The 25,894-nt window shown below is 35.6% G+C and overlaps 1 protein-coding gene across 2 annotated transcripts; it reads left to right on the top strand.

Annotated features, from left to right (window-relative positions):
* Positions 1-16,250: 16,250 nt before the first annotated feature.
* On the top strand, positions 16,251-24,469 carry LOC103336506 (TOM1-like protein 3). Of its 2 annotated transcripts, XM_089053860.1 has the most exons (10): positions 16,251-16,442; positions 17,142-17,301; positions 18,241-18,313; positions 18,611-18,709; positions 18,846-18,959; positions 21,206-21,351; positions 22,042-22,123; positions 23,065-23,150; positions 23,231-23,419; positions 23,595-24,469. In XM_089053860.1, exons 2-10 carry the CDS (start codon positions 17,192-17,194, stop codon positions 24,256-24,258), a joined length of 1,563 nt encoding a protein of 520 aa, XP_088909986.1. In that variant the 5' UTR covers positions 16,251-16,442; positions 17,142-17,191; the 3' UTR covers positions 24,259-24,469. The 2 variants fall into 2 exon arrangements, with proteins under 2 accessions (XP_088909986.1, XP_088909985.1); XM_089053859.1 differs by lacking the exons at positions 16,251-16,442; positions 17,142-17,301 and having other exon boundaries at positions 18,239-18,313.
* The last annotated feature ends 1,425 nt before the right edge of the window (positions 24,470-25,894 follow it).

Genomic DNA, 25,894 nt, shown 5'->3' with positions numbered 1-25,894 from the left:
CACTCTCCATATTTTCTCCACGCGGCTCTGGCAGTCGGATTCACACCATACATGCATCTCTGTACCCTTTTCTTAGCTATTGTTTTCCTACAAACACTCGAACTAACTTAGGCGCCAGAGGACCTTTGGCCAACACCCCCCCAGGTGTGGTCTATTTACTCCAATTTTTTTTACAGGAATCGAGGAAGAGAGAGAAGGAGGATCGAATGTTGAATGATCTAAAAGCGAATATTCTCCTGCGAGATTATTTGCACAAACAACCCCAATGTCAAACGCATATATTTTTTAGGAAGAAGAGGACCTCATTATCAGACTTCAAAATCTTCTTCCATTAAGGCAGTAAAAAAATCATCCATGCAATATAATTCTTACCAGTTTTATGGATGATATAAATATCTACCGAACTATAAGGCAATAAAAAAAAAAAAAAAGGTTTATAGTCAAATTAGACTAACCATAGCCATTGGCCTTAAACTCACATGAAGCGGCATCATGTGCTCACCTAGATGCTTTGGAATAGGATTCTAATAGTTGAGTGCATCCTGTGACAAAAGAATTAAAAACTTATGAAATCCTAACATTCTTGAAAATTGAACAAATGACTTAGAAGAAAGTATGAAATTATGACATTCTTGGAAATTAAACAACGGCTCAGAAGGAAGTTACTGACCACCCAAGGATGAGGAATTTCCAAAGCTTGTCGGAAATTATTATGAGGTGGGTGTACTTCCGCACATCATTTTCCTTTCATTAAGATCTTGAAGAATGTGTTCCGCCAAGTCCCCCATTAGAGCAAAGCGAGTACCTCGAGTTTTATGAAGAAGATGATGGTTTGATCAAGAGAGGAGTTTATCGGTGATCAAGTTTTGTGAGCTATAACTAATCAAGTTTGACTCAACCTCTACGAATTTGGGTAAAGAATAAACTCCTATTAATAAGAATTCATTCTCTACGAAACCCTGGCCCCAAGGCTCCTATAAATAGATGACTTCATTCATCATTCAAGGTAATTCAAAAATCCTACTCCTAATACCCGAGAAAAATACATGAAGCTCTCTCCCTCTCCACTCTCCATATTTTCTCCACATGGTTCTGACCACCCCACATGGCTCCGCCCACCCGGTTCATACCATACATACATCTCCATACCCTTTTGTTAGCTATTGTTTTCCTACAAACACTCAAACTGACTTAGGCATTGGAGGGCCTTTGGTCAACACCCCCCGAGGTGTGGTCTATTTACTATAATCTTTTGTACAAGAATCAAGGAAGAAAGAGAAGGAAGATCTAAGGTTGAAAGATCTAGAAGCGAATATTCTCCCGCGAGATTATTTGCACAAACATCCCTAATGTCAAACGCATATATTTTTTTAGGAAGAAGAGGAACTCATTATCATACTTCAAAATGTCCTTCCATTAAAGCAATAAAACAAATCATCCATGCAATACAATTCTTACTAGTTTTATGGATTATATAAATATCTCCCGAACTGTAAGACAATAAAAAATATATAAAAAAAGGTTTACAGTCAAACTAGACTAACCATAGCCATTGGCCTTAAACTCACATGAGGCGGCGGCATGTGCCCGCCTAGATGCATAGGAATAGGATTCTAATAGTTGAGCACATCTTGTGACAAAAGAATTAAAAACCTATGAAATTATGACATTCTTGAAAATTGAACAAATGACTTAGGAGAAATTATGAAATTCTGACATTCTTGAAAATTAAACAACGGCTTAGAAGGAAGTTCCTGACCACTTAAGGATGAGAAATTTCCAGAGCTTGTCAGAAATGATTATGAGGTGGTGGTGTGCTCCCCTACGTCGTTTTCCTTTCATTAAGATCCTGAAGAATTTGTTCCGCCGAGTCCCCATTAGAGAAAAGCGAGTTCATCGAGTTATATGAAGAAGATGATGGTTTGATCAAGAGATGAGTTTACCGGTGATCAAGAATTGCTTATTTTTTGTGAGCTGTAACTAATCAAGTCCGACTCAACCTCTACGAATTTAGGTAAAGAATAAACTCCTCTTAATAAGAGTTTATTCTCTACGAAACCCTAGCCCCGAGGCTCCTATAAATAGATTACTCTATTCATTATTCAATATACTTTAAAAACCTACTCCTAATACCCGAGAAAAATACCCGAAACTCTCTCCCTCTCCACTCTCCACTCTCCATATTTTCTCCATACAGTTCTGACCACCACACACTACTTTGGCCGCCTGGTTCACACCATACATACATCTCTACACCCTTATGTTAACTATTGTTTTCCTACAAATACTCAAACTAACTTAAGTAGGCTTGGGCACGGTTCGGGTCGGGTCAATTTTTGGCCGACCCGCGGGCCAAACCAAGATAAGCTCTGTTCTCAGTCGGGTCGGGTCTAGAGCAAAACCCAAATTGGGCCGAACTGTAAATGGGCCTCGGTTCTCTGGTCGGTTCTGGTTTGTGATTGGTTTGGGCTTGAGCCCAAATTTACCATTTTCAAAAGCCCAATTAATTTTTACTTTCAACCAAAAAAGCCCAAATCAAATTTACTTTCAGCCAAAATCCATTTTTTGTTGTCAAATGGCCAAAATCTAATAAGTTCTTAAGAACAAGCCCAAATCACTTTTTACTTTTCTTTTCAAGACCTGAAATTATGCAAATTCAGCCTATAAAAATTCATCAATTCCAATCTAAGTTTCTAAACAACTAAATGAATCTCACACACACATTCAACCAACCAAGCAAGGAAAGGAAAAATAATCTCTTACAAACCATTACAAAAAATAATACACAAATAAAGCAAGCAATCCAAATTAAAACTTATGAAATTAAAGATTACAACCCATCACAAAAATACACATAAAGATAACATCCTTGCAAAAAATCTGCTTCATCCATTCTTCCAAAGCCTTAACAAAACAACCTACACAACACTTAAAAGAATTAACACAAACCAGATTCATAACTCTTTGTCTCACACAATCCTTCAAATGTCAAAATGGGAATGCAATGAACATCAACTACAGTATATTTGTCCAAGGAAAATATGAAAGAGAGAAAATCCATCCTTAATTTATTTCAACCAATTGAAACCATGGTTCGGATTCATTTAAAACTTGAAAGTGGGACATTATGTATAAAAAAAAAAAAAAAAGCAAAGACTCCAGATTTGGTATAAAACAGAACTTTGCAGTATATGAAAAAGGCCCTATCCCCATTTCCTATACAACTGAAGCCTTTTGGCTTTTCTCTTTCCGTATCAATTTAAGGTAAGAGAGCATCTCACATTGTATGCAAAGAATGTAGCCAGAAGAGTATATCTTAAGTTCTTATGTAAATAAAGCTGAATAACTCACTTGTTCATGACCTCGAATCTTTACAAAACGCCTCAACAATTCCCGTTTATAGTGGCAATCACCCTTAGATGGCCAGCACGAATCTGTTCCAGAAAAACAAAGTGTGTATGTTTAAAAAGTAAAAGATTAAATTGAGGTATGAAGAATTACACTACACCCGATACAAGAAAAATATTCAGTTGCTATATATTGATGCACACCTCACTACAAGCATGATGTGCACAATTAGCCCAGTTCAAGTTTGCAACACGACAATCGTCAAAAGCATGAATTAGCTCATGTATCACCACTTGGTTGACTTCATCTTGAATGTTCATGTGATTACCACATACCAGTATCTAGTACACATGAAGACATACAAAACACAAAAAGAAATTAGTTTCATAACAAGCTCTTCCTGGAAATATTTACTATGTGGAAAGAACAGACCATTAAAAGAGCTTCACAAATGAAATAACCAATCAATTGATAGATACCCCAGAGCATGGACATATTGATATATTCTTCTAACATATGTAAATTCTTTATGTTTTTCTCTATTGATCTATCATCTATTCTTCCTTACTCTCTCAAAAAAAACACAAAGCATAGACGTATTGAGTAGCACAGACAGATTATTGAATGGAATAATCGTTCCAAAAAAAAAATGCAATAATATATTCTCAACTTCAGAGCATATCATTCTGATATAGGTATAAATCTCAAAGAAAAAAAAACCCTAGAATGCACAGAGGAGAGAATTTACCTTCGACAACGGAGGTGGTTGTGGCGGCTCTTGATCGGGTTTGTGATGTGCGTGCCTGAAACAGAGAGGGGTGATGTGGGTTAGGTTGAGGTCGACTTAGAGAGAGAGAGAGAGAGAGAGAGAGAGAGAGAGAGAGAGAGAGAAGGATGATACCTGGCAGACGAGAGATCGTGAGATCGATGAAGAAGCGGCACAGATGTTGTCGTCAAAATTTCTGAGCACTCGATTGAAGATCGAGGTGAGGTCGGGAGAGAGAGGCGCAGGCGCAGCAGCAGCCACACCCACTTAGGTCAAAAAGAGAAGAAAGAATGAAAACTAAAGAGAAGAAAGAGACTGAGTGAAAGAAGAGAAGTCGCGTGCGAGAGGGTTCTGGAAAAAAATCTGAGGGATATGCTGCAACCACTCTCACATGAAACTATTTTTGGCCAATCAAACGAAGCCACGTGTAATGTATATATATTTAAATATTGTCTGGTTCGGTTCTGGTCCACCGGTTTTGAAAAATTTGGAACCGAAGGCCAAACCGTGAACCTTCGGTTTGGTTCAGGTTCATAGTTGACTTTTTCAATTTAGTCAAAAAACTCCCTTTTTCGATTTGGTTTGGTTTGGTTCGGTCGGTTTGATCGGTTTATCGGTTTTTATGCCCACCCCTAAACTTAAGCATCAAAGGGCCTTTGGCCAACACCCCCCGGGTGTGGTCTATTTACTCTAGCCTTTTTTTACCGGAATTGAGGAAGAGAGAGAAAAAATATCAAAGGTTAAAGGATCTAAAAGCGAATATTCTTCCGTGAGATTTTTTGCACAAACAACCCTAATGTCAAACGCATGTATTTTTTAGGAAGAAGAATACCTCATTATTAGACTTCAAAATCTCCTTCCATTAAGGCAATAAAAAAATCATTCATGCAATACAATTCTTACCAATTTTATGGATTATATAAATATCTCCCTAACTGTAAGGCAATAAATAAAAAAAGGGTTTATAGTCGAATTAGACTAACCATAGTCATTGGCCTTAAACTCACATAAGGCGACGACATGTGCCCTATGCATAGGAATAGGATTATGATGGTTGAGCGCATATTGTGACTAAAGAATTAAAAACCTATGAAATCCTGACATTTTTGAAAATTGAACAAATGACTTAAAAGGAAATATAAAATTCTGACATTCTTGGAAATTGAACAATGGCTTAGAAGGAAGGCAAAGTGAGTTCCCCTCAAGTTTTTTGAAGAAGATGATGGTTTCATCAAGAAAGGGGTCTAGTGATCAAGAAGTGAGCTGTAACTAATATAACGAACGTTCCCTCCCATTTATTTTGTATAGAGAATGGCATGTTTGTCCTTTAACGTGTGGGGATATTGTACTTTTTTTATATTTCTTCTTAATTAGATTTTTCTAGAGGACGTGTCTTTTTGTTTTTTCATTTTTTTGTTTCTATTCCCTTCGTATCCTTCAATGATTAAATATGTTATTATTATTTTTTTAAATCTTTGTCTTTTTCTTAAAATCTTTTGAGTGCTGCTAAATGAACTTTAAAATTAACTGAGTATACCTTATGATCTAAGTTCACCTTAATATTTAAATCAAAATGTAAAATTAGTTAAGTTTCAGACCGAAAGAAAAAAGCGAAGGAGAGTCTTCATACTCGAAAGGACACTTTACCCCTCATTTTGACGGGCAAATTGACAGAGTTGGATGACATGACCTAATTGGAACTGTTTGTCCAGTTAAAGAATGTAATTGCCTCAAAAAAAAAGTTCATGGACCCAATTGCAATTGGGGGCAAAATTCAAGGACGTCTACAGTAGATAACCCTTAATGTATTTATGAAATAATAAATATGAATGCATGTGAATTTTCTAGGGTTGTGTAGTTGGACTGAAAAACTCGCAAACTATTGATTCCCAACTAAAAATCCCGAACAATAAATTGATTGACTAACATATGTGTCGAAATAAATAGCGAACTCATAACCTTTATACTTTCCACCATTGTCAAAGCATAGAACTTTGACAAGTCATGAAAGTGGGTTTGAATTATAATATGGAAATTGTGAGATACACAAAGAATTGCATTCTTGTACTTGATAAGATAAAGTCATGTCATCCTTTTATAGTAGTCAATAAATTATAAAAACCACCTTATGTTTGAGGAAGCATGAATTAGCAAGGGACCCCACACATTCTAATGTACTAATAGAATTCAATTATGAAAACAATGAAGGTGATAAGAACAACTAAACGAGAGATCCCCAAACGTCTTTAAGAATTAACCACCCACATTATTAGTCTCACGGGTTTATTGTCAATTTAACTCCCCCCCCAACTTAATCACCTACAAAGCCCAGTAGGTGTGGGGTTTTATCTCAAAAGGCCTCAAAGATATTAGTAGCGAAACCATGCATTATATATTATATTTTATTTAGTCAAGTTACCGATGTGAGACTCATATTCTTCAACATATATATACATATATATATAATAAAAATAAAACAAAACAAAACAAAAATTAACAACAAAGTGTTGACTTCTAAATATTTTTGACCAACTGGGTGAATTATTCCAAATAAAATAATTGATGGGCCAAACGGATTTGGGAACAAAGTCGTCTTTCTTGGTGTGAGCATGTTTGCATGGCGTACTAGCTTTTGAGGCCGAATTCAAAGATGGTCGTGAAAGCAAAGAGTGGTATGGCGATAAACGCCATGATCTTGACTTCAACAAATGATCTGGCCCGAGTTAGGAAAGTTTTCTCCGTTGTTGAGTTCTTGACCTTGGTAACAAAGCTACTTGTATTGCGTCATGTTGAGTGCTTGGTACTAACGCCCTCAATGTTGTCATGCTCGGTTGTCAAATGATATCTCAAGTCATCTTTGAGATGAAACAAAACAAAAAGTTGGTGAGAGAAAAGGTGATGTAGAACATATGGCGAGTTGATCGAGGAACAGCTGGACAAGCGCGCACGTCATCGCGCCAACAAAGCCCAATCTTTGCAAGTATGGGCTCTAAGCTTAGAATCAGGCCCATGACCTATCGTTTCGAAGAGAACGGCGTGACAAATACAACTCACTGCTTAGTTGTGATGTATCGGCTATTTAAGCCAAATTCTATCGTTTACTTTGACTTTTCAGCATTTAAAGTTTTTAGAATATTTTGGGAAACTTTATTATTTTCCTTTTTGTTTTCTAATTAGCTTTCTTAGCAAGTCTAGGGTTTTTCATTAGCTTTCCAAGCAAGTCTAGGGTTTATCTTGTATAAAAGGAATGCGTTGGGGCATCCTAAATTTATTCATCTTATTTTCAATTAATATATTTGAGGTTTACTCAATTTCTCTGGTGGATTCTGATATTGTTACTTATAGGGTTATCGTTCGATCTCCATATCCTTTATATCTCGCTGCATCAAAATGGATTGGATGGTGCTCAAACAAACTCTGAAGAACATAGTTGTTTGTTGATATATTGAATGAGCGATTAAAATGGTGGTGCGCAAGAACTTTGAACAAGCTTCAAAATAAAATTTATCTAACCCTAGTTTAGGGAATACATTTAACCACGTTTCAGCTTGGTTATCTTGTTAAGAGATTGGTCTTCCTTAAAAATGAGACTTGCCTTGTTATTTATAAGTTGCCGCCTTCAAAAGGTGCCAAGATATACGGGGACGGCCTAAGTAAATCATTTGTGTGAGACGCCTTCTATCTCCGTCAAAAAACCTTCTCGATCTCTACTTTCGATGGTACTTTCTCTTCAAACCTTCATTTTAAGTATTGGGGTTTCTACTCTAATTGACTCAAGTTCCAAGGAGCGGGTTTGACGTCCCATCACTTCTTTTACCATGTTGCCTGGCACTTTTTGAAGACGGTGCACGTGAAATCCCCTTTTCTAGTCAGTGCATGCAATTTTACTTGGTCGAGACCCTCAAGGCTAGACTGGCAATATTGCACATGACTCGTTAACATGACACGAATTCGCACGAAATTATCAGTATTTGGGTTGAGCTTATTGGGTCGGGTTGAAAACGGGTGAAGCCACCCGTTAAGCTAACAGGTCGTGTCGAGTCGAAAACTAGTTAACCCGTTAGCCACCCGTTAAGGAGGTTAATTTTGTAATTTTACAAGATAATTTTTTTCTTTTCTTCTTCCCCTTTTCTTTCTTCTTTTCCATGTCTTTTTCTTCCTTTCCTTGTTTACTTTTCTTCTTTCCTTTTTGTTTTTTTCTCCTTTCTCTTTTTCCTTTTCTTCTTCCTCTCGTTCTTCTCTTCTGCTCTTCTTCTCTCCATCTTTCATATTATTGGGGCTATTCTCTTCATAACGCAGTCAGCCTTAGTACATCCAACATCAGTTGTAAAGACTCGAAAAAGATAGGAAGTGGTAGGTTCCTATTATAACCCTTTTGTTTTCACTTCCTATTATATATGTTTTTCTTTATTAACCAAGACAAGAAATGGTGTATTGGAATACATAAGAAAATGAAATAGCATGTTTTCAGATAGATTTGACGTATACACCGCTTCCACTGTACATCATTTAACTTAAAGATTTAGGGTTGGGGTTTGGGGAAAAAAGACAGAGAAGGTGTTTGGCTGGGTAGAGAAGCTGTGATAGGTTTATTTTTATTTTTATTTTGGGTTTATTCTTAATAGGTTAACGGGTCGTGTCGGATATTCGCGAATTGTAACGGGTCGTGTTTGGGTTTAGTATTTGTCACCCGTTAACTTAATGGATCGTGTCGTGTTAACCCGTTAAGTTAGCGGGTTGACACGAACACGACCCGAAACCTCGATAATACAACTCGTTTGCCAGGTCTACTCAAGACCAAGGAACAATGCCGAAGTTTGACTTTGGTCAAACTCTAGGCCATGCTCAAAGTATTGGGTTCGACTTAAGACTTGGGCCACCTCCTAGTGCTTGAGCCGATATTTTGAGCCATGGTATTCGGAGCCTTGTGAATTTTAGTCAACACTTTCTTGCTTTGGGTCGCCTTGTTCAACTTATTTTTAGACCTAGGCCAAGCTTGTTGTGCAACCTCTTGGTTTTGGGTACTTCCATTTCTAGGCCCAAAGTGTAACACCTCGGCTCCAAATTTTAATTCCTTATTTAATTTATTTAAGTGAAATTACGAATTTACCCTTGGGGTAAGGGTATTTTGGTCATTTTTTTTTCAAAAGAGTTTGGGGCGTGGTGAGACGAGTCTGTAGACATGCGGTAGGCTTGAATAGGAGTTGTAACGAAGTTTTGGAGACCAAAAGTAGTCTAGTGGTGCTACCGTAAATATTTCGAAGTGAGTTTGGGTAAAAATATGATTTTTCACTTTCTACCTCACTCTCTCTCTCTCTCTCTCCTCTGTGCGTCTTCTTCTTCTTCTCTCTCTCTCCTCACACTCGACTCCGATCACTCTCTCTCTTTGAATCACTATGCTCAGTCACGACAAGGGCCGGTGGTGGTCTTGTTCGAACCGGCTTGATCTCACCGTCCGAACCCACTAGTTTTCCGAAACCTTGAATCCTACCGGCAATATCATTGGTTTGAACTAGTTTTCATCGGACGTTGCGCCGCCGCCTCCGCCGTCCAATCCCGGTGAAACAAGTGGGGTTTCTCTCTTTTTACGTGTTCTAGCTGTTTATGGGGTAGGATGAGATTGTTTTGTTGTTTAAGTTACCGATTTCAAAACCTAGGTTTTGGCCGGATTTCAAAGTGAAATTTTGGTCAGTTGCCGTCCAAATTGGACCTTCCCGTAGCTGAATGAAGTGATCCTTGCCTCGAGAAGTATCTAGGATGGGAAGGGTGAGTGGTGATGTGGAGTTTGTTTGTCGCCGGAAATTACTCTACACACCCACGCCTGCTGGCGCGTGTGGCGGGCTCGTGGGCAAGGTGGTGAGGCCACATTTTTATCCTGTTGTAATCCTGGTGTTGTCACAAGCGCGTAGGTGTGCTCGGATTTCAATTCGGAAGTCGTTTGACTATCGAATGGATTTCGCATATTGTAGGTATTCTGGTTTGATAGGTTCTAACCGTTGGATCGTTTCCAATTTAAAATCTGTTGATCTAGGCGTTCTTAGAATTGTGTAGGATTTCGCGGATTGTGAATCGAAGCTCTGGATGTTCTGATTCAATAATTCAAAGTTTGTGGGTTAGCGATAACCGTCCAATTGTGAGTGATTCCTAAACCTGTAACCGGACCTTAGGATATCTCATTCTACATACACACATCGGGAACTTGGGGATTTAGGTATTTAATTTGTGATTTCCGTTTCGAAGTGCTTTTATATTAATTAAGGGTTCGTATCTCAGAATAGGTGCTCCAATTGATCGTACACACAGGCGGGACCTTCTCAAGGTCGAGCAGCTTGGGACTATTTGTGAGTGGACTTTGTTTTCAATCATACGCATGGTTTTATTGATGAAAGATTTATGCATATGTTTTAAATGGTAATTGGGATATTATATATAATCGGATGTTGAATTTGATGTTCGTAAAGCGCTTTGGCAATATATTGTGGGTTTAACATATTTGAGTATTGAGAGTATGTTTGTATGAATTTTGGGAAATACTATCTATATTGTATATATGGTCTTTGTGTGGGATATGTGAGTTGTTGATGTGGGATTGTGGAAGGATTTGAGTATGAGGGGTTGTTGAGAGAAAATGTATGATTACACTATGTAAGTACTACCCCCACTGTTACTAGGCTTCCCACAAGTGGTGTTGGTAGTTTCGGCGTGTGGTAAGAACATGTGATTATTCGTCTCACATGTGGCATTTGTAGTTCCAGTTGTGAGACACTTCCCATACGTGGTGTTGGTAGTTCTAGCGTATGGGAAGAGTATGTATATTACTTGGAATCATCACACATGGCGTTGGTAGTTCTGGTGTGTGATGATGTAGTTTGCGAGCGTAGGACTTAGTATGTGAGCTACACGTGGCGTTGTATTTCCGGCGTGTGAGCTATAGAGTTTCGTCCCCCGGTTGGACCGCTCATCCCTAGACGCAAGATAGCACTGGAAATCCTGCAGACTAGCCAAACAATCCCCGGTTGGATTGTTTCCCCGGTACATAAGTAATGAGAGAAGTATATGTTATATTTTATATTTATATATATATATATATACATAGGTGTGAGTGTAATTCAATTAGAGTGTATGTAGTGGGCTGGTAAGAGCAGTATAATTTTGGGAATGGAGTTTCTGGTTTGAGATTTTTGGGTTCAATGGGTCTCTGAGAATAATGTTTTTGAGTATTTGATTATGAGTATGAAACTGCATTGTCTTGAGCATTATTTTTACACGGTGGGGTTATTATGTTGTTTTAAATGCAAACCTTGTTTTTGTCCACTCACATGTTTTCTATTTTGTGCCCCCCAACCAATAGTCGCTTCAGGAAGCGTGCAAGCGGTGTACGAGGCTCGACTGTGAACTTCCGTAGATTAGGACTTGAGTAATTTCTTTCTACTCAACTGTTGTTGTAAACTAAATATGTTAGATACTCTGTTATTGCCCATGTTAGGTTCTTACTTGAGGCCGGAGGCCATTTACTTTATATTGTTGTTGAATGTTGAAAGCATGTTGTTGGTTGGGTTTATATAATGTATATTATGCAGGTTGAATTTTGTTGGGTTTGTACAATTTATAGGGGAGACTTATGCCAAATTTTTTAGTAGAAGGTCTCGGTTATTAGTATGTGGGCCCAACATCGGGGTCATGTCAGTAACAAGATGGATTCATCCCGACTTCTGAGGAATTTCGGGGTGGGTCTTGTCTCAAAGTCCGGCTTGATGGGCCTTTGCCACGTTGCCTTTCCTTTATGGGGCCGAAAGGGGAAAAATCAGGTATAAGCACAAATTACCGATGCACGCTTCTACAAAGCTATCATATGAGTTCTAAAGAGAAAATACGACTAATCAAGAGTTAGTTGTGAGATTTAACTTTTGGGTAAAGGTTATTTAAATTTTCAATTTTCAAAGAAGCTATGTATATGAGAATATCGTGATTCATGTATTAGGAATAGGAGATGTTTCGCTCTCTTGGTTTTTTGATTAATGGGAGAGGAGACCTCTCTTCCAAGATATAAAGAAGAGAAAACCACTTCTTTTTTTTTCCTAGTTTGCTCTTGCCAAAAAAAAATTTGTTGATATTTTTTACAGCAGGAGGGGGTTTCTTATATACACACTAATAAGTGTCATGGAAATTGAACCTTAAATCACTGATCTGCAAGTCAATGTCATTTTTCACAAAACTAGACTTAGTTAGCTAAAAAAAAAAATTTGTTAATATAAAATGTTATTTTATGTTCAAACTTTTTTATTAAAAATATATATATATATCAGATTTTCAGACTCTTCTTAAACAATCAATGTTTTGGTTCTTATTTATGGCCCAAAGAAGGATATAGCTGTAGCTAAGCTCACGAAGGCCGAAATTGAGCTTAAGTTCAACAGGCCGACACTGCCGCTCATCCATAAGACAGCCTTTAAAGCTGCAAGTAGGTTGGGCCCCTGGGCACTAGAAGGAGGTTGACAGCTAAAAATTGAAGAAATAGCTACAAATCGTTAGGATTTATTGGTGTGTAGATCGAAGGGTGTTCAGACTTCTTCTTTCTTCTTCTATTTTCTTATTATTTTTTATTGAATTGTTCTGGCGTGAGACTTTTTTAAGATCACATATTTATTCCTATTTCTCATGTTTGGATATTGGATAATATTCGCTAATTCAGTGTTATCTGTTGTACACTTCTTATGGTGCCTTTTTTTTTAATTAATAATAAAGTATCTCTTCCAACCCAAAAAAAAAAAAAAACATTTATCTCTACACCTAAGGTCACGTGATTCTCCCTTCCCTCAATATCACTTCTATGAAAATACAACTTTAAAAAAAAATTATATTCATTTATAAAAACGTGCGAAAAAGAGGTGTGTCTTCAAGATTTAAAACACATTTTTCATGATAGCCAAACAAAAGGTCGAATTACATATTTGATCCTCATTGTTTAACTCAGATTCTACTTTGGTCTCCATCATTTTAATTTTGACAATTTTAGTCATGTAATTTTATTGAGACATCAATCAAGTCCTACAAGTGTTAAGAAAATAGACAAATAGATTAAATCTTGGAGATATAAAAAAAAAAAAAAAGTACTCTTACATATCACGACATCAAACTTCATATATTAATAACTTAATCTTACATGATTAAAATTACCAAAATCAAAATGACATGAACCAAACTGGAAAATTAGTGAAACTACACGAACCAAATATATAATTTAGAAAAAAAAAAAAAAGTGACCTCACAATTTCGTCTATTGAAATAGAAGATCATATTTTATTTTGCTTCTTTAAGTGGGGTATGTTTAATTCTGCGTCAAAAGTCCACAACTGACTAGAAAATTTGCCTTTCGTGCAAACAATTTTTCTTTATTTCTTTATTCAATGGTGATGATGTTTGCCAGTGAATAAGGGCACACATTAATTATAATTCGTATTCAACTATATATAATATGAATAATATAAAAAAAATTATCTTGTCCAGCCGTGGATCATAATATATCATTATATTATCAATTAGACTATTAATTTGGTGAGGTTTGTTTTGACATGTGGTTTACGACAGATAAATTAGTTAACATAGCACCCCAAAAATATGTGACAAGAGAATTATTGTTTTAATGTATTTTCATAAATGAATTGTAACTAATGCTTAATATAAATACTAGGCAAGGAGATCGATTTGCTTATAACAAAAAATAATTTATTTTAGCTGGTACGCTAGTAAACTATTGATTTTTATCAATAAAAAGTAGGACAATATGAACTTAGAACTTCTTTTAACATTAAAAATATAAGCACGACTAAACTAATATTGAAATACAGTTACTCGGTATAATTCGTTTATGTATTATAATATAACATGTGAATGAATGAGTTATATTACGTGGTGAAGTACCACATAGACCGATTTCTACACATTTTCATCATGTATTTGATCTATAATACATTATTAAGTAGATGATATTAATATATTAGAACTGATTATGATGAACAAAAGCAGGACAAATGGAGCTTCGAGAATGCGGGTGACCCAGTCAACCAGCGGGTTCAATTGACTTTTTTAATTCCACCTGAGATCAAAGAATTCAACGCAAATGCCGAGTTCATGTGGGCCCAGTCGCCACTGCTAACTTCTAAGACACGTTCACGGTTCAGATCATTTCGCAATCAGGAAAAGTCAAAGCAGGAAACTCTGAAGGAATGAAAATTTGCTATTTACAAACGACGGAAACAAAAAACTGAACATTTGCACGTTACAAAAAGTCTATTCACACGCAAGGAAATAGTTGCAGAGGATAATACTATTAGTAAGAGAAGACTCTTCTGTGGACGGTCTTATGCAAAGAAACAATCTTGCCCTTGTTAGGGCAAACGGTTCTATAATAATGTAAAAACTAAGGGTCTTTTGGTAATTTAGTTCGTCCTCACTTTCAAGCCATTTACCTTCTTGTGTAACTTGTCATCACACATCTCAACATAAAAAATTTCTCATCACGCATAAAAAAGTATTGTAGGATCGGATAAAAAATAAAAGCATTGTAGATGTTTCTAATTCCATAAGTTAAACCTAGCATTTTGGTTGAAGAAAATTAACAATGTAACTAGAAACCCTCATGCATATGGAATGGCATCACAGTGGAAAAGTAGGCCAAACTCTTCACCACATGGGCTACTTGAGTAAAATACGAGTTTTAGGTTGAGCAAAGTTGTATGACGCCATACCCTAGTATACAACAAGCTATGACCCTCATAAGCGTACACTTGCAACACTCGGGTCGGATGAACAAGTCGAATCTTTCCCTCAAGGTTTATATGAAAGGAAAATAACTTCATATATTATGCCCTACTAAAGAGAATGGACTTAAATATATAGTTAGTTGCCTCAACAAGAAGCTAAGGCATTAAAAGAAATAGTAATAAAACCACATAATTATCTGCCCCCTTTTCACAAACTTAACAGCTATAATATCAGCAAATTAATGGCAAAACAATGTAGCAATTGCAAAATAGAAATTGCTCAACCAAACCTAAAGCAAATGATTTTTGAATTCAAATCTTTAAATGCCAAAGGCATTGAAAACAATTAAGTTTGTATGAAATTGCCACACCAAAGCTTTTAGAATAAAGCTGTAGAAAGACCTTTAAAACAAATCAATAATTATCCTAATTGAAGACTAAAATTGCTCCAACTAAAACTCACACAAATAAGCTTTTGAAATCAAAATTAATATATACAATCAGATCATAACAGTCAATTCATATAATAAATTTATAAAATAAATTCAATTTAAACTTGTAATTGAACCACACAAAATCTGAAAACATAAAATAAATAATAAAACAAATTTTATATTTTGAAATACTTACAAAAATTCCAACACCCCTTCCTAGCGAATGACAAACAAAAGAACTAGAAACCCTCACACATGTTATCAATGTGAGAAGAGTGGTTATGGCAGGAGGGGAAAAATAGAGAGGTGAGAAAATTGTGAAGACATTTTTTTTAAAGAAAATTTATTGAATAAATTATAATTACTTTTTTTTTTTGTGGTTATAATAAAAAATTATAATTACTTGTTTACTCTCACTGAGTTTGTCTTTATTTTCTTCTAATAAAAGTAAAGGTGATAAAATAAGTAAACGAGAATTCACATTTCCATTAGATATCTATTTTTTTTTCTTCGTAATTTTATATGTGCTTCTTTTTACTTAAAGTTTGTACTAAATATTTATAGTTCTAATAGTTCTAATGATCTTCGACAGATGGTATAACTCGTCCAATTGGGATTGACAAGAAAGTAGGAATTACTACTTCGAGAAGAAGAAAACAAGTATTCTCCAAAAAAATGTCCCCCGATCAAAACACTAGGAAAAATTAGTTTACCATGATATCTTTACCCAATTTTTATGTATTAAAAGTTAAAAATTATAGATATGAACAAAATATAACGTCAACGATATCAACATATTTGAAGTCAATCTCATCGATGGTCCAGGTTATCCATGGGAAGAAAAACTGGAAACACCATGGGAAAAGAAAAACAAAGAGACTTTTATTTTATTTTTAAGTCTTTCTATATAAAAAATTAAAAGGTCCAAGCTTTGGTTCTAATCTAATTTCTAAACAGCAAACGCTGACGCAAAGAAACATTACCACCAAACAAGCAATCAATCCCCCACACAAGAAATCAAAGTGAGAATAAGGAAAACCCACTCCCCAAATTATCTCTATTTCTCTCCTCAAATTCTCAATCTTCGCATTGCGGGGGCTTTGATTCTCTTTCGATACTGGGTTTTGACAGGTACGCCTTTTTCCTGAGATCCTGACCCCAAGTCTTCGAGATTTACTTATCTTCTTCGTTTTGATCCTTTTGTCAACTGGGGTTTTAAGGTTTCTTTCTGGGTCTCTCGTGTTTGTGGGCATCGGACCATTATCTGTGGCAAATTCAAAATTTGATTTTCATTTGTAGATACTGATATTATTTTGGGCTTTGCTTATTTGTTTCAAAATTTTGTGAGTTTCTTGTATGTAGTTGATGTTAAGGTTTGGTTGGTGTTAATGATGCTTTGTTGACGATCCGATTGCTAATTCTTCTAATTTTGGGTGTGTATTCTGATGGGGCTTTTGTTGATGAGCAGATATTTGAATTTGGTTAGACCCCTTTTGCTTGCAGTTTGTATTTTGGATACTTCTGGATAAACTTTCTAGTGGAAATTCCGGTTGCGCTCAATTATGATTATTGTTCATTCCCTTGTATTTGTTTTCTGAATTCTCATAGAATGAGTACTATATGTTTGGATTGGGATTCTCATAAGTTTTATCTTGATGGGTTAATGAAAATAATTTATATAGTTGTTGGAATTAAATAAAGTTACTGATATCCAGCTAATTAGTGATTGGTGCCTTATGATTTTCTGTTTCTTGCATTTAATTAGTTCTTGTACATTCACAAATGTCAGGACTGTACATAATTGAACTTTTGTTTGGCTTATGATCTTAGGAAATTTTGAGGATAAAGGACTTGAGTGAAGGGGGTTTAGGACATCAGACATGGCTGGTAATGCTGCGGCCTGTGCAGAGAGGGCAACAAGTGATATGTTGATTGGTCCAGACTGGGCAATAAACATTGAATTATGCGATATTATTAACATGGAGCCTGGGTATCAATACAGATTTGAATTTTTTTCAAATTTATAAATTCCCATGTATTTATAAAAAATCAATAGAAACACACCCAAAATCAACCCCAAAATCAACAACTGTATATTTTCTGGGTGTGTTTATAAATGGATTTTGAGTGTGTGTAATGATAGGTTTTGGGTGTGTTTATAAAGTGTTTTGGGTTTGTTTTTTTTATAATTTCAATTTTGGGTGTTTTTACTCCCTTTTAAATTGGTTTATCCACATGTTAAGAGTTGAGATCACTTAAATTGTTGAGTACTTGAATCTTTTTATATTGTGATGGAGTGGTCGTTGGTGGAAATGCTCATAATTTCTTAAGAGATAATTCGTAAATAGATTCTTCCTGACTGTCCAACAAGGGAAACAATTCTAAAATGGGTTTTAGCATATTGTAAAAACATCTGATGTGAAATAATATTAACAAATTATGTTCTCTGTCATCTCTCTCTCTCGCTCTCTCCACACACACACACACACACACACACACACACACACACACACTACCTCAAAGGATTGTACTTGGCTTGGCTCCTGATAGAAGAGGAGGAGCTTTTCCTGAAATGGAGATGTGGCTCATCTAGCAATGGACACGTGCATTTCAGAAAAATAACACCTGAAAAAGTAACAAGTAGTAGCATGTTTTTGCTACTGTGATTTTGGAGATTTCGTAAAAGTAGTCATTTATTTTTCACTAGGTTCTATTAGCATCATGGTGTATCTTCCTTTGATGTTACGAACATTTCTGATGTGTAAAACTCTGCAGAAGATGGATTGTTTGATGTTTTTAAATTTTTTTTATTTATATATATAGATATAGTTCATGATTATTTGTCCTATATAATCCCTTTCCCATTTTAATACTCAAAATGCAAGTATTTTTCCTTTGCCAATGAATTGGATTGAAATTTGCAGGCAAGCAAAGATGCCTTGAAGATACTCAAAAAGCGCCTGGGCAGTAAAAATCCGAAAATACAACTTCTGGCTCTTTTTGTTAGTACTATTCCTTTTCTTTTGATACTTTCTTGATATTTTTTGTGTTATTTCTTGTCATAAGTTTTATATTTCTTTTTGCACGTTTAAATTTTTTTTATTTATAAATTTATGATCTAAAGTTTTTGACAGGCTTCCCATGCCAAAATTATGCATAGGCATGTAGAAATGTCAATAAATTTGTGATTTATGGTGGACCAGTTGTGGTTCCATAAATTCCTTGCCATCATCACCAAAAAATCAGCTTTTCCGAGCAATGATTTCTTTTTTCTTTTCTGAATGGATAATTTGATCCAGGCATTGGAGACTGTGAGCAAGAATTGTGGTGAGAATGTTTTTCAGCAGATCGTTGAGCGTGATATCTTGCATGAAATGGTCAAAACAGTAAAGAAGAAGGTGCTAATATTTCTCTCACAATCTTTCTTTTTTTCTTTTTTACTGACTTGTTGCTTCCTTCTCCTCCCTTTTCAATTTGTGCATGGATAGGATATTAATATATTTTTTGCTTTTTTATTCTAATTCCATTTTGCAGCCAGACTTGAATGTTAGGGAAAAGATACTAATTTTGATAGATACATGGCAAGAAGCTTTTGGAGGAGCAAGAGGAAGATATCCCCAATATTATGCGGCATATAATGAATTGAGGGTAATTGGTTTGCTAAATCTTTGCTAAGCTCATTTTAAGTTCGTGTTGTATTATTTAAGCATCAGTCGTATTTTGCTTCAAGTGTTTCTGTATCTTTGCCCAACTCCATTTTATGTTGTCATTTTGCGAGTTGCATTATAGGACATGTTTTGAAAGATTGCTCTTTACATTTTAAGACCTTCTCAAATTCGACTTCTTTTAAGATGATTGGGCAAACATGTCCAGCCCAAGTACCTTCAGGTTTGATGGATGGACTAAATTGTGTGTGCAGTGGAATTAATAGAAACTTTATGGAGGAGAATAAAAAGAAAACTATGGACAAGAAAAATTTATCCATTTAAGTAATGCCGTGTGTGGTGTAGATCAGTTTTATTTTTGTTGTTATTGTTTGTATGTGTGCAGTCTCTGTGGGTGCATGTGGGGAGGGTGGGGGAAGATTTCCACAAAGCTGGGTCCAACTTTCTAAATTTGCCTATGAACTTGATAGCCTTCTTGACCTTGTTGGCAATGGGTAAAAACAAAATAAAAATTCTAAAGGAGTTGCTATGTGTATAAAATGAACCTCACAATGTGTACAAACTGAGTCTTTATACCTTTGCCTTTTTGTATCTCATGGTGGTAGTTTTGGTTTTGGACCTCACAATGTGGGACATATAGTTTGGTCTAAATTACATATTTATCTCGGTAGCTTCTCTTCAATTTCATTTTTGACTTTGTTATTGTAATTTCCGAACACACTTATCCTTTTACTTTACTAATGATTTTAATTTGGAACGAATTGGACATTTGTTGGTTTGGCTGACAGGAATTATAATTGGGAATGGTATTATGGAAAATAAGTTGGCTAAGTTTACACTTTCAATCTTTGCAGTTTAACCCTATCTTCATTTTTGTACTCGAAATTTCAACACAGATTTACACCTTGTTAATAATTTGAACTTAATCTGAATTAACATTACAGGCAGTTGTTCATTAAATAGTGTTTAGGCTTTTCCATTTTCTCATTATAATTTCATATTTCACAGCCAAACCACATTCTGATTTGGTTGTTTTGTTCAGAAGGTGATCTCTTCTTTCCTACATTGGTTTTCCTGCAAATTGATAAGTAGTCTATTTTCATTAACTTCTGTCTAAAATAGAAATTAGAGTAATGTTGCATTTTTGTAGGAAGAAATTAAGGTTGTGCTGTTTCTTTCCTTTTCTCTTGAATCAACATATCTTTTTTATTTATTTATTTATTTATCTTCCATTTTATTGATGCTATAGGGACCTTTTCCTCCCCCCTATAATTGGGATGTTTTATATTGTTTAATTTGAACTCTATATTCCTCCTTGATGAAATTAAAGCTGCAATTTTAGTTTGGCTTTAATTTGAGCTTGTAGTATTAAGAGTATTTATACTGTGTAATTTTGTTTCAACTGGAGTCCACTGAAAGTAATAGTAAACTTAGTATTAAGATTTGGGTTGTGTTTATGCTCTAGCCTTACTTTGTAATGATTACAGTTGTCATTACTTTCATCCATTATAATTTAGATTCTTAGAAGATAGATATGTCAACATCCGCAAAGTAAGGTTTTTGCACCAAAGTTTCACTTTTTTGCTAGATGAATGAAATTAATGACGCAAGATCAGATCATAGTTCTAACAATTGAGATGAGCTTGGTTGTGGGTGTTGATTGATGTCATTAATTTCATTTGTAATATTTTTTGTACTCGCACTGCATGGGAGTTGGATCAGACAGAATTGCTAGAGCAGCGTCCATGCCTGGTACTAGTATGTGATTGGAGTATTGTCCAATTTGATTGTAATATCTTGCTATTTTTGAGAACACCAAACATGGTTCTTAGACTATTTCCAATTTATTTGATTTTAGTATAGTCTAGATCAGTGAACCAAAAAAGGCCTTAGTGTCTAAGATTCTCTCAAATGTTTGGCCATGGTGGGCAAGTATAAGTAAGTTTATGCCAGTTGCCTGACTTTAGGTGTCTGCCTCAGCTTAAACATTCTGTGCTGGTTTTCTAGTTGGAAAAGTATAGAAATTTACATGTGTTACAAAACATTGTTTCCTTTCATGGTTAAATCAGAATGGGTGTTTGTATCATGATTTTCTGGTTTATTTAAAATTTCAATTTTGTTTTTTCTGTTAATTTTAGACATAAGCTTGCTTGATATTTGGTCTAGATTTTTATTATTTTCTTTTATTCTGCTTCTTCCCCCTTAACTCTCTTTATTGATAATTGACAGTCTGCGGGAGTTGAATTTCCACCACGAGAAGAGAACAGTGTACCACTCTTTACTCCGCCTCAGACCCAGCCAGTAGTTTCCCCTGTTGCAGTATATGATGATGCTGCTATTCAGGCTTCTCTTCAGTCTGATGCTTCAGGACTTAGGTACTAGCTGAACAATATTATCTCCATCGGAACAATACAAATTTCAGCCTTTTTCAGTTTAATATTTACCCGCTGTTTTTTTTGTTTCTTTTGTCTTACATGTGTTTTGATCACAATTTTAAACGTGCATGTCGACTGCCTGGGAGAGATGAAAAATATTTGTAGATAATAAGAAGTGTTCTAGGATTATGAACCCTCAGTCTAGAATGTTGCTTTACATATATCTGAAAGACCTTGTGATTTGTGCATGCTTTGCCGAAATGTTGACTATATATAGTAAAGGCCTTGTGATTCGTTTCGGTAACTTGTTAACCTTGTCAATTATTTCTGTCAATGATTGAAAAAGTTCCCCTTGACAATAAGGAAATTTCTACAGCCTTGTTATTGGAAATCCTGTTTAGTCCTAGGTCTTAATATTTTATGGAAGATTTCAGTCGGCATTGAGTTTTAATGCTTATACCGCTGTCTCAGTTGCTGCTTGTGCTTGTATGTATCTTGTTGAATGTCTTGATCTGTAACTGTAATCTATGAAAGAATTTATGTTTGCTGGATTGGATATTGTACTAAAAATTGATATTGTGACAGATGCTATCGTTTATTTATTTATTTGTTATTTATTTTTTATGTTTTAGTTGGTCTATGAATTATGTCTATGATATATCCTGCCTGATTCAAATTGTTTCTAATCAGCTTGCCAGAGATTCAAAATGCTCGAGGAATTGCAGATGTGTTGATGGAAATGCTTAATGCCTTGGATCCTAAGAATCCTGAGGTAATATATTTTCCTAGCTATCGTTGAGTTTTGATTTCTCTCTTGACTAAAAGGTATTAGAAGATGATTTCTCATTTATTTTCCGCTAAAAATGTTATTTTGGAGGTCAAGTATTTTATTTTGTCGTTATTGTGTATGGAGTAATCTGGTGGTGTTTTCATATGGGACTGCTACCATGGTAAAAATTCTGAAGGTTGTATCTGATCAGTTGTGGAGCATTGTTATCCATTATTATAGTTTCCTTTACACATGTACTTGTGTCTAAATTGTTTGAAGAGAAGTATTCGTAAGAAAACTTTATTTCAAACTAGTTAAAGATTAGTTGTCCAGGGGTGAAGGAGGCTAGTGATCTCTCTCTCTCTCTCTCTCTCTCTCTCTCTCTCTCTCTCTCTCTGTGGGTGTCAATTACTCTGATTGTGAAAATCGTGCAATGGTTAATTACTTGAAACTCTGTATCCTTAAGGGCTGCACTTTCCTTGTGCTTGTAGAAGGGAGGGAGGTGGGAGGAAGGAATTGGGTTGAAATGAGGGAGATTTTGTGAAATAAAAAATTGAAACGGAGAACTATTTGAAATTATTTTTTGTTTTCATTTTAGGTACCATTCCATATACATTACATCCATCCCTCTCCCTTCTTTCTCCCTGCATTTCCTCTTAATCTCTTTTTTTTTTTTGGTCAAACCTCCTTATCGTTTACTAAAAGTAGTTAATTAGTGTAGCCCCCCCTGACAACTGTTAATGTTAGTGAGGAACACTTAAAGAATCAACTGTTAATGCAGGGTGTTTTTAACTATGGAGTGCTGATGGGCTTATTTGTGAAGAGCCCTACTGAAAATTAAACACTGAAAATAAAAAACCAGTGTTACCAATGGGCTCTTAATATATGCAAATTTTTTACTCAGCTTTAATTTCTTACGATGGTCAAAATGACTATTATGGCAGGGTCTGAAGGAAGAAGTGATTGTTGACCTTGTTGATCAGTGCCGTTCGTACCAAAAGCGCGTCATGCTTCTTGTGAATGAAACTGTGTAAGTGATTAACATAGAAAATTGTTGATTTTTAGTCGTAGATTTCAAGCTGGTGACAGTTGTGGTTGCTTTCCTTTTAGCAATGAGGAGCTTCTATGTCAGGGATTGGCTTTGAATGATAATCTGCAGCGTGTACTTTCTCGGCATGATGATATTGTGAAAGGAACAGCAACTGGAGTAAGAGCACCAGAATCTTCAGTTGTGCCACTTGTGAATGTGAACCATGAGGATGATGAGTCAGAGGATGAATTTGCCCAACTAGCTCACAGGTAACTTCTTAGAGGACCTCTTCCGAGTTTTATCGTAACATTATTTTTTAGACACACCATTTTTGTTGTACAATTGGGCTATTTCACTATTCACTCATTTCTGTTCTGTGCTATTGCCTGTTCATTTTTTTACTCTCATTTCCCTTTTAATAAACTTCAGTAAAATGCATTACAGGTCATCAAGAGATAATTCACAGGGACCGGGCCAGAGATCAGCCAATGCCAGGACTGAACCTGTGCGACTAAGCCCACTTCTTCCTCCTCCTCCATCTCCAAAAAGGCCAATCCCTACAGGTGCTGGCATGATTGATTATCTCAGTGGTGATACCTACAAATCTGAAGGATCCACTGCAACATCAGAATCCACATCTTTTGCAGCTCCAGTTCATTCCAGCTCAAATTCCACCTCTCGATTGACTCCACTATCACCCTCACCCCCTTCTTCCCTAAACACGACTCCATCCCCTATATTCTCTGGAAAGCCTGTATATGATGAACCGGCTCCTAGAAGCAAATCCATTGATGGGTTGCCTCCAGCTCCTTGGGATGCTCAGTCCCCAGGCAATCCTCAGTCTCCTGGAAATGGCAACTCTCCTGTCAGCCTTCCACCTCCACCGTCCAGGTATAATCAGAGACAACAGTTTTTTGAGCAACAAGGCTTCCCAGGCGGTGGATCCGGTTCATCATATGACAGCTTAGTGGGACAGACTCAGAATCTCTCTCTTAATTCGTCTGCCCCAACAAAACAAGTAAAACAGGAAGATGCTCTATTCAAAGATCTCGTTGATTTTGCAAAAGCCAAGTCATCTTCGTCTTCAAACCCCAATAGGTCATTTTGAGTTGTGCCTAGCAGTCAGTTCAGCTTCTGGACGTTGTTCCTCACTCTCACATACATCGGATCACGAGATTATTACCTGTTACTAAATAAATATTGGTAGGAACTTTTTGGTTTTGGTTTGTCTATGCCTTTTAGCTGGTATGTTTCCGAGATGACCTGCGCATTGCATATAATTTAATATATTGATGCACCTTATTGTTTGGTTTCTTTGATCTCAGTTTGTTTTGAACGGTTGGCCAAATTTTCTCTCTTTTATTGTATATGTTCGTATGTACGTATGACTGGACGTAACAGTGTATCATCAAATATTGTACTGCTAGAAGATTGTTGCATTGATGGATTAATATAACCAATCACATTACTCAAGAAATTGAAGTTCAATATTGGTAGGTTGGTCACTTTTTGGCGGACAAAGTTTGGAGTTCCTTTTGAAGAGTGTAACCAGAAGAGATAAGTCCTCTTGACGATTAGCATTTTCTGAAGTTGTAGCATCTTGCTTTGATTTCCATCAGGCAGCAGCTGTGTGATGGCAATGGAAATGGTACTGTATGCTTAGTTGGAGTTATCTTTTCATTGTTCTCTTAGTTGCGTTTTAGAAATCCATTTTCCAACTAACCATATTTGACACTAATGATGGACTTGTCAATTTGGTAATTCCTGGCAGAATAATACTCCCAATTTCCCAAAAGAGAAGTTTGGGGAATGATATGATGGGAAAGTCTCCATGAAGGATTGGTTAAGAACTTCTAATCTCAATCAATGATAGTATGCTAGATATATAATAAAAAGAATATATATATATATATATATGGCTCACTAACACATCTAATGGAAGACTGAGATTAGAATTCCTTAACTAATTTTAACATGAAAGCTTATTGCAGAAGCTCCATGACATAATTAATATTGATCTTGTCTAATTGTCTACAAATTTTTTCCAGTCAACAAACTTGGTCTATGAATTAATGAAAGGAAAGCCAAACTGTTAGCAATTTTATTTTATTTCAGCCGGCATCAACATAAGCATGCAATTGCCCCTTAAAAAATTTATATTTAAATAAAGACTTACAATATAGACGAAAACCATTGAAGTAGAATTCGTAGTGAACACACAAGGTGTCCTTCAATAAAAATTGACTAATATATACATACCTACAATTAGTCAAGATGAAATGCAATAATGATAGGTTTGTCATTGAGCATATAGTTTTGAGGCATACATTTGAATGTTCTTGCATTACTTTAGGTGGAATCATCTTTTCATTATTTTCTCATAGTTGTCTATTCGAAATCGACTTTGCAATGAACAATACTTAACAGCTACGAAAGATTAAAAAAAAGAAAAAAAAGTGACTTCTATAAATAAATAATAGGGTTATTTACTCAAATGGTTCTCAAACTTGTACTCGATTTACATTTTGGTCCCTAAACTAAATTATTCGTTCAAATGGTCCATCAACTCTATTATTCAGTTCATTGGTCTTACTGTCTAATTTTTTGTTAGATTTAACCAAATTTTAGGGAAAATATGACTTTTTATAATTGACAAATAAAAATAGAATTAAAAGAAATACGAAAATAGAAAAAAAAATTTGAAGAAAAAGAGGAAAAAAAATCATGAGACCCAAACCCAACGC

Source organism: Prunus mume, linkage group LG6 (genome assembly GCF_029339155.1).
Source record: "Prunus mume cultivar Tortuosa linkage group LG6, ASM2933915v1, whole genome shotgun sequence".
NCBI lineage: Eukaryota > Viridiplantae > Streptophyta > Magnoliopsida > Rosales > Rosaceae > Prunus > Prunus mume.
The sequence above is the reverse complement of the archived record's forward strand: the minus strand, read 5'-3'. Positions and strand labels throughout refer to the sequence as shown.

Excerpts from the sequence above, each read along its gene's own strand:
- LOC103336506 (XM_089053860.1), top strand. The coding sequence starts at position 17,192 with ATGGCTGGTAATGCTGCGGCCTGTGCAGAGAGGGCAACAAGTGATATG. Across the intron at positions 17,302-18,240 it reads ATTATTAACATGGAGCCTGG|CAAAGATGCCTTGAAGATAC; the intron begins GTATCAATACAG and ends TTTGCAGGCAAG. Across the intron at positions 23,151-23,230 it reads CTTCTTGTGAATGAAACTGT|CAATGAGGAGCTTCTATGTC; the intron begins GTAAGTGATTAA and ends CTTTCCTTTTAG.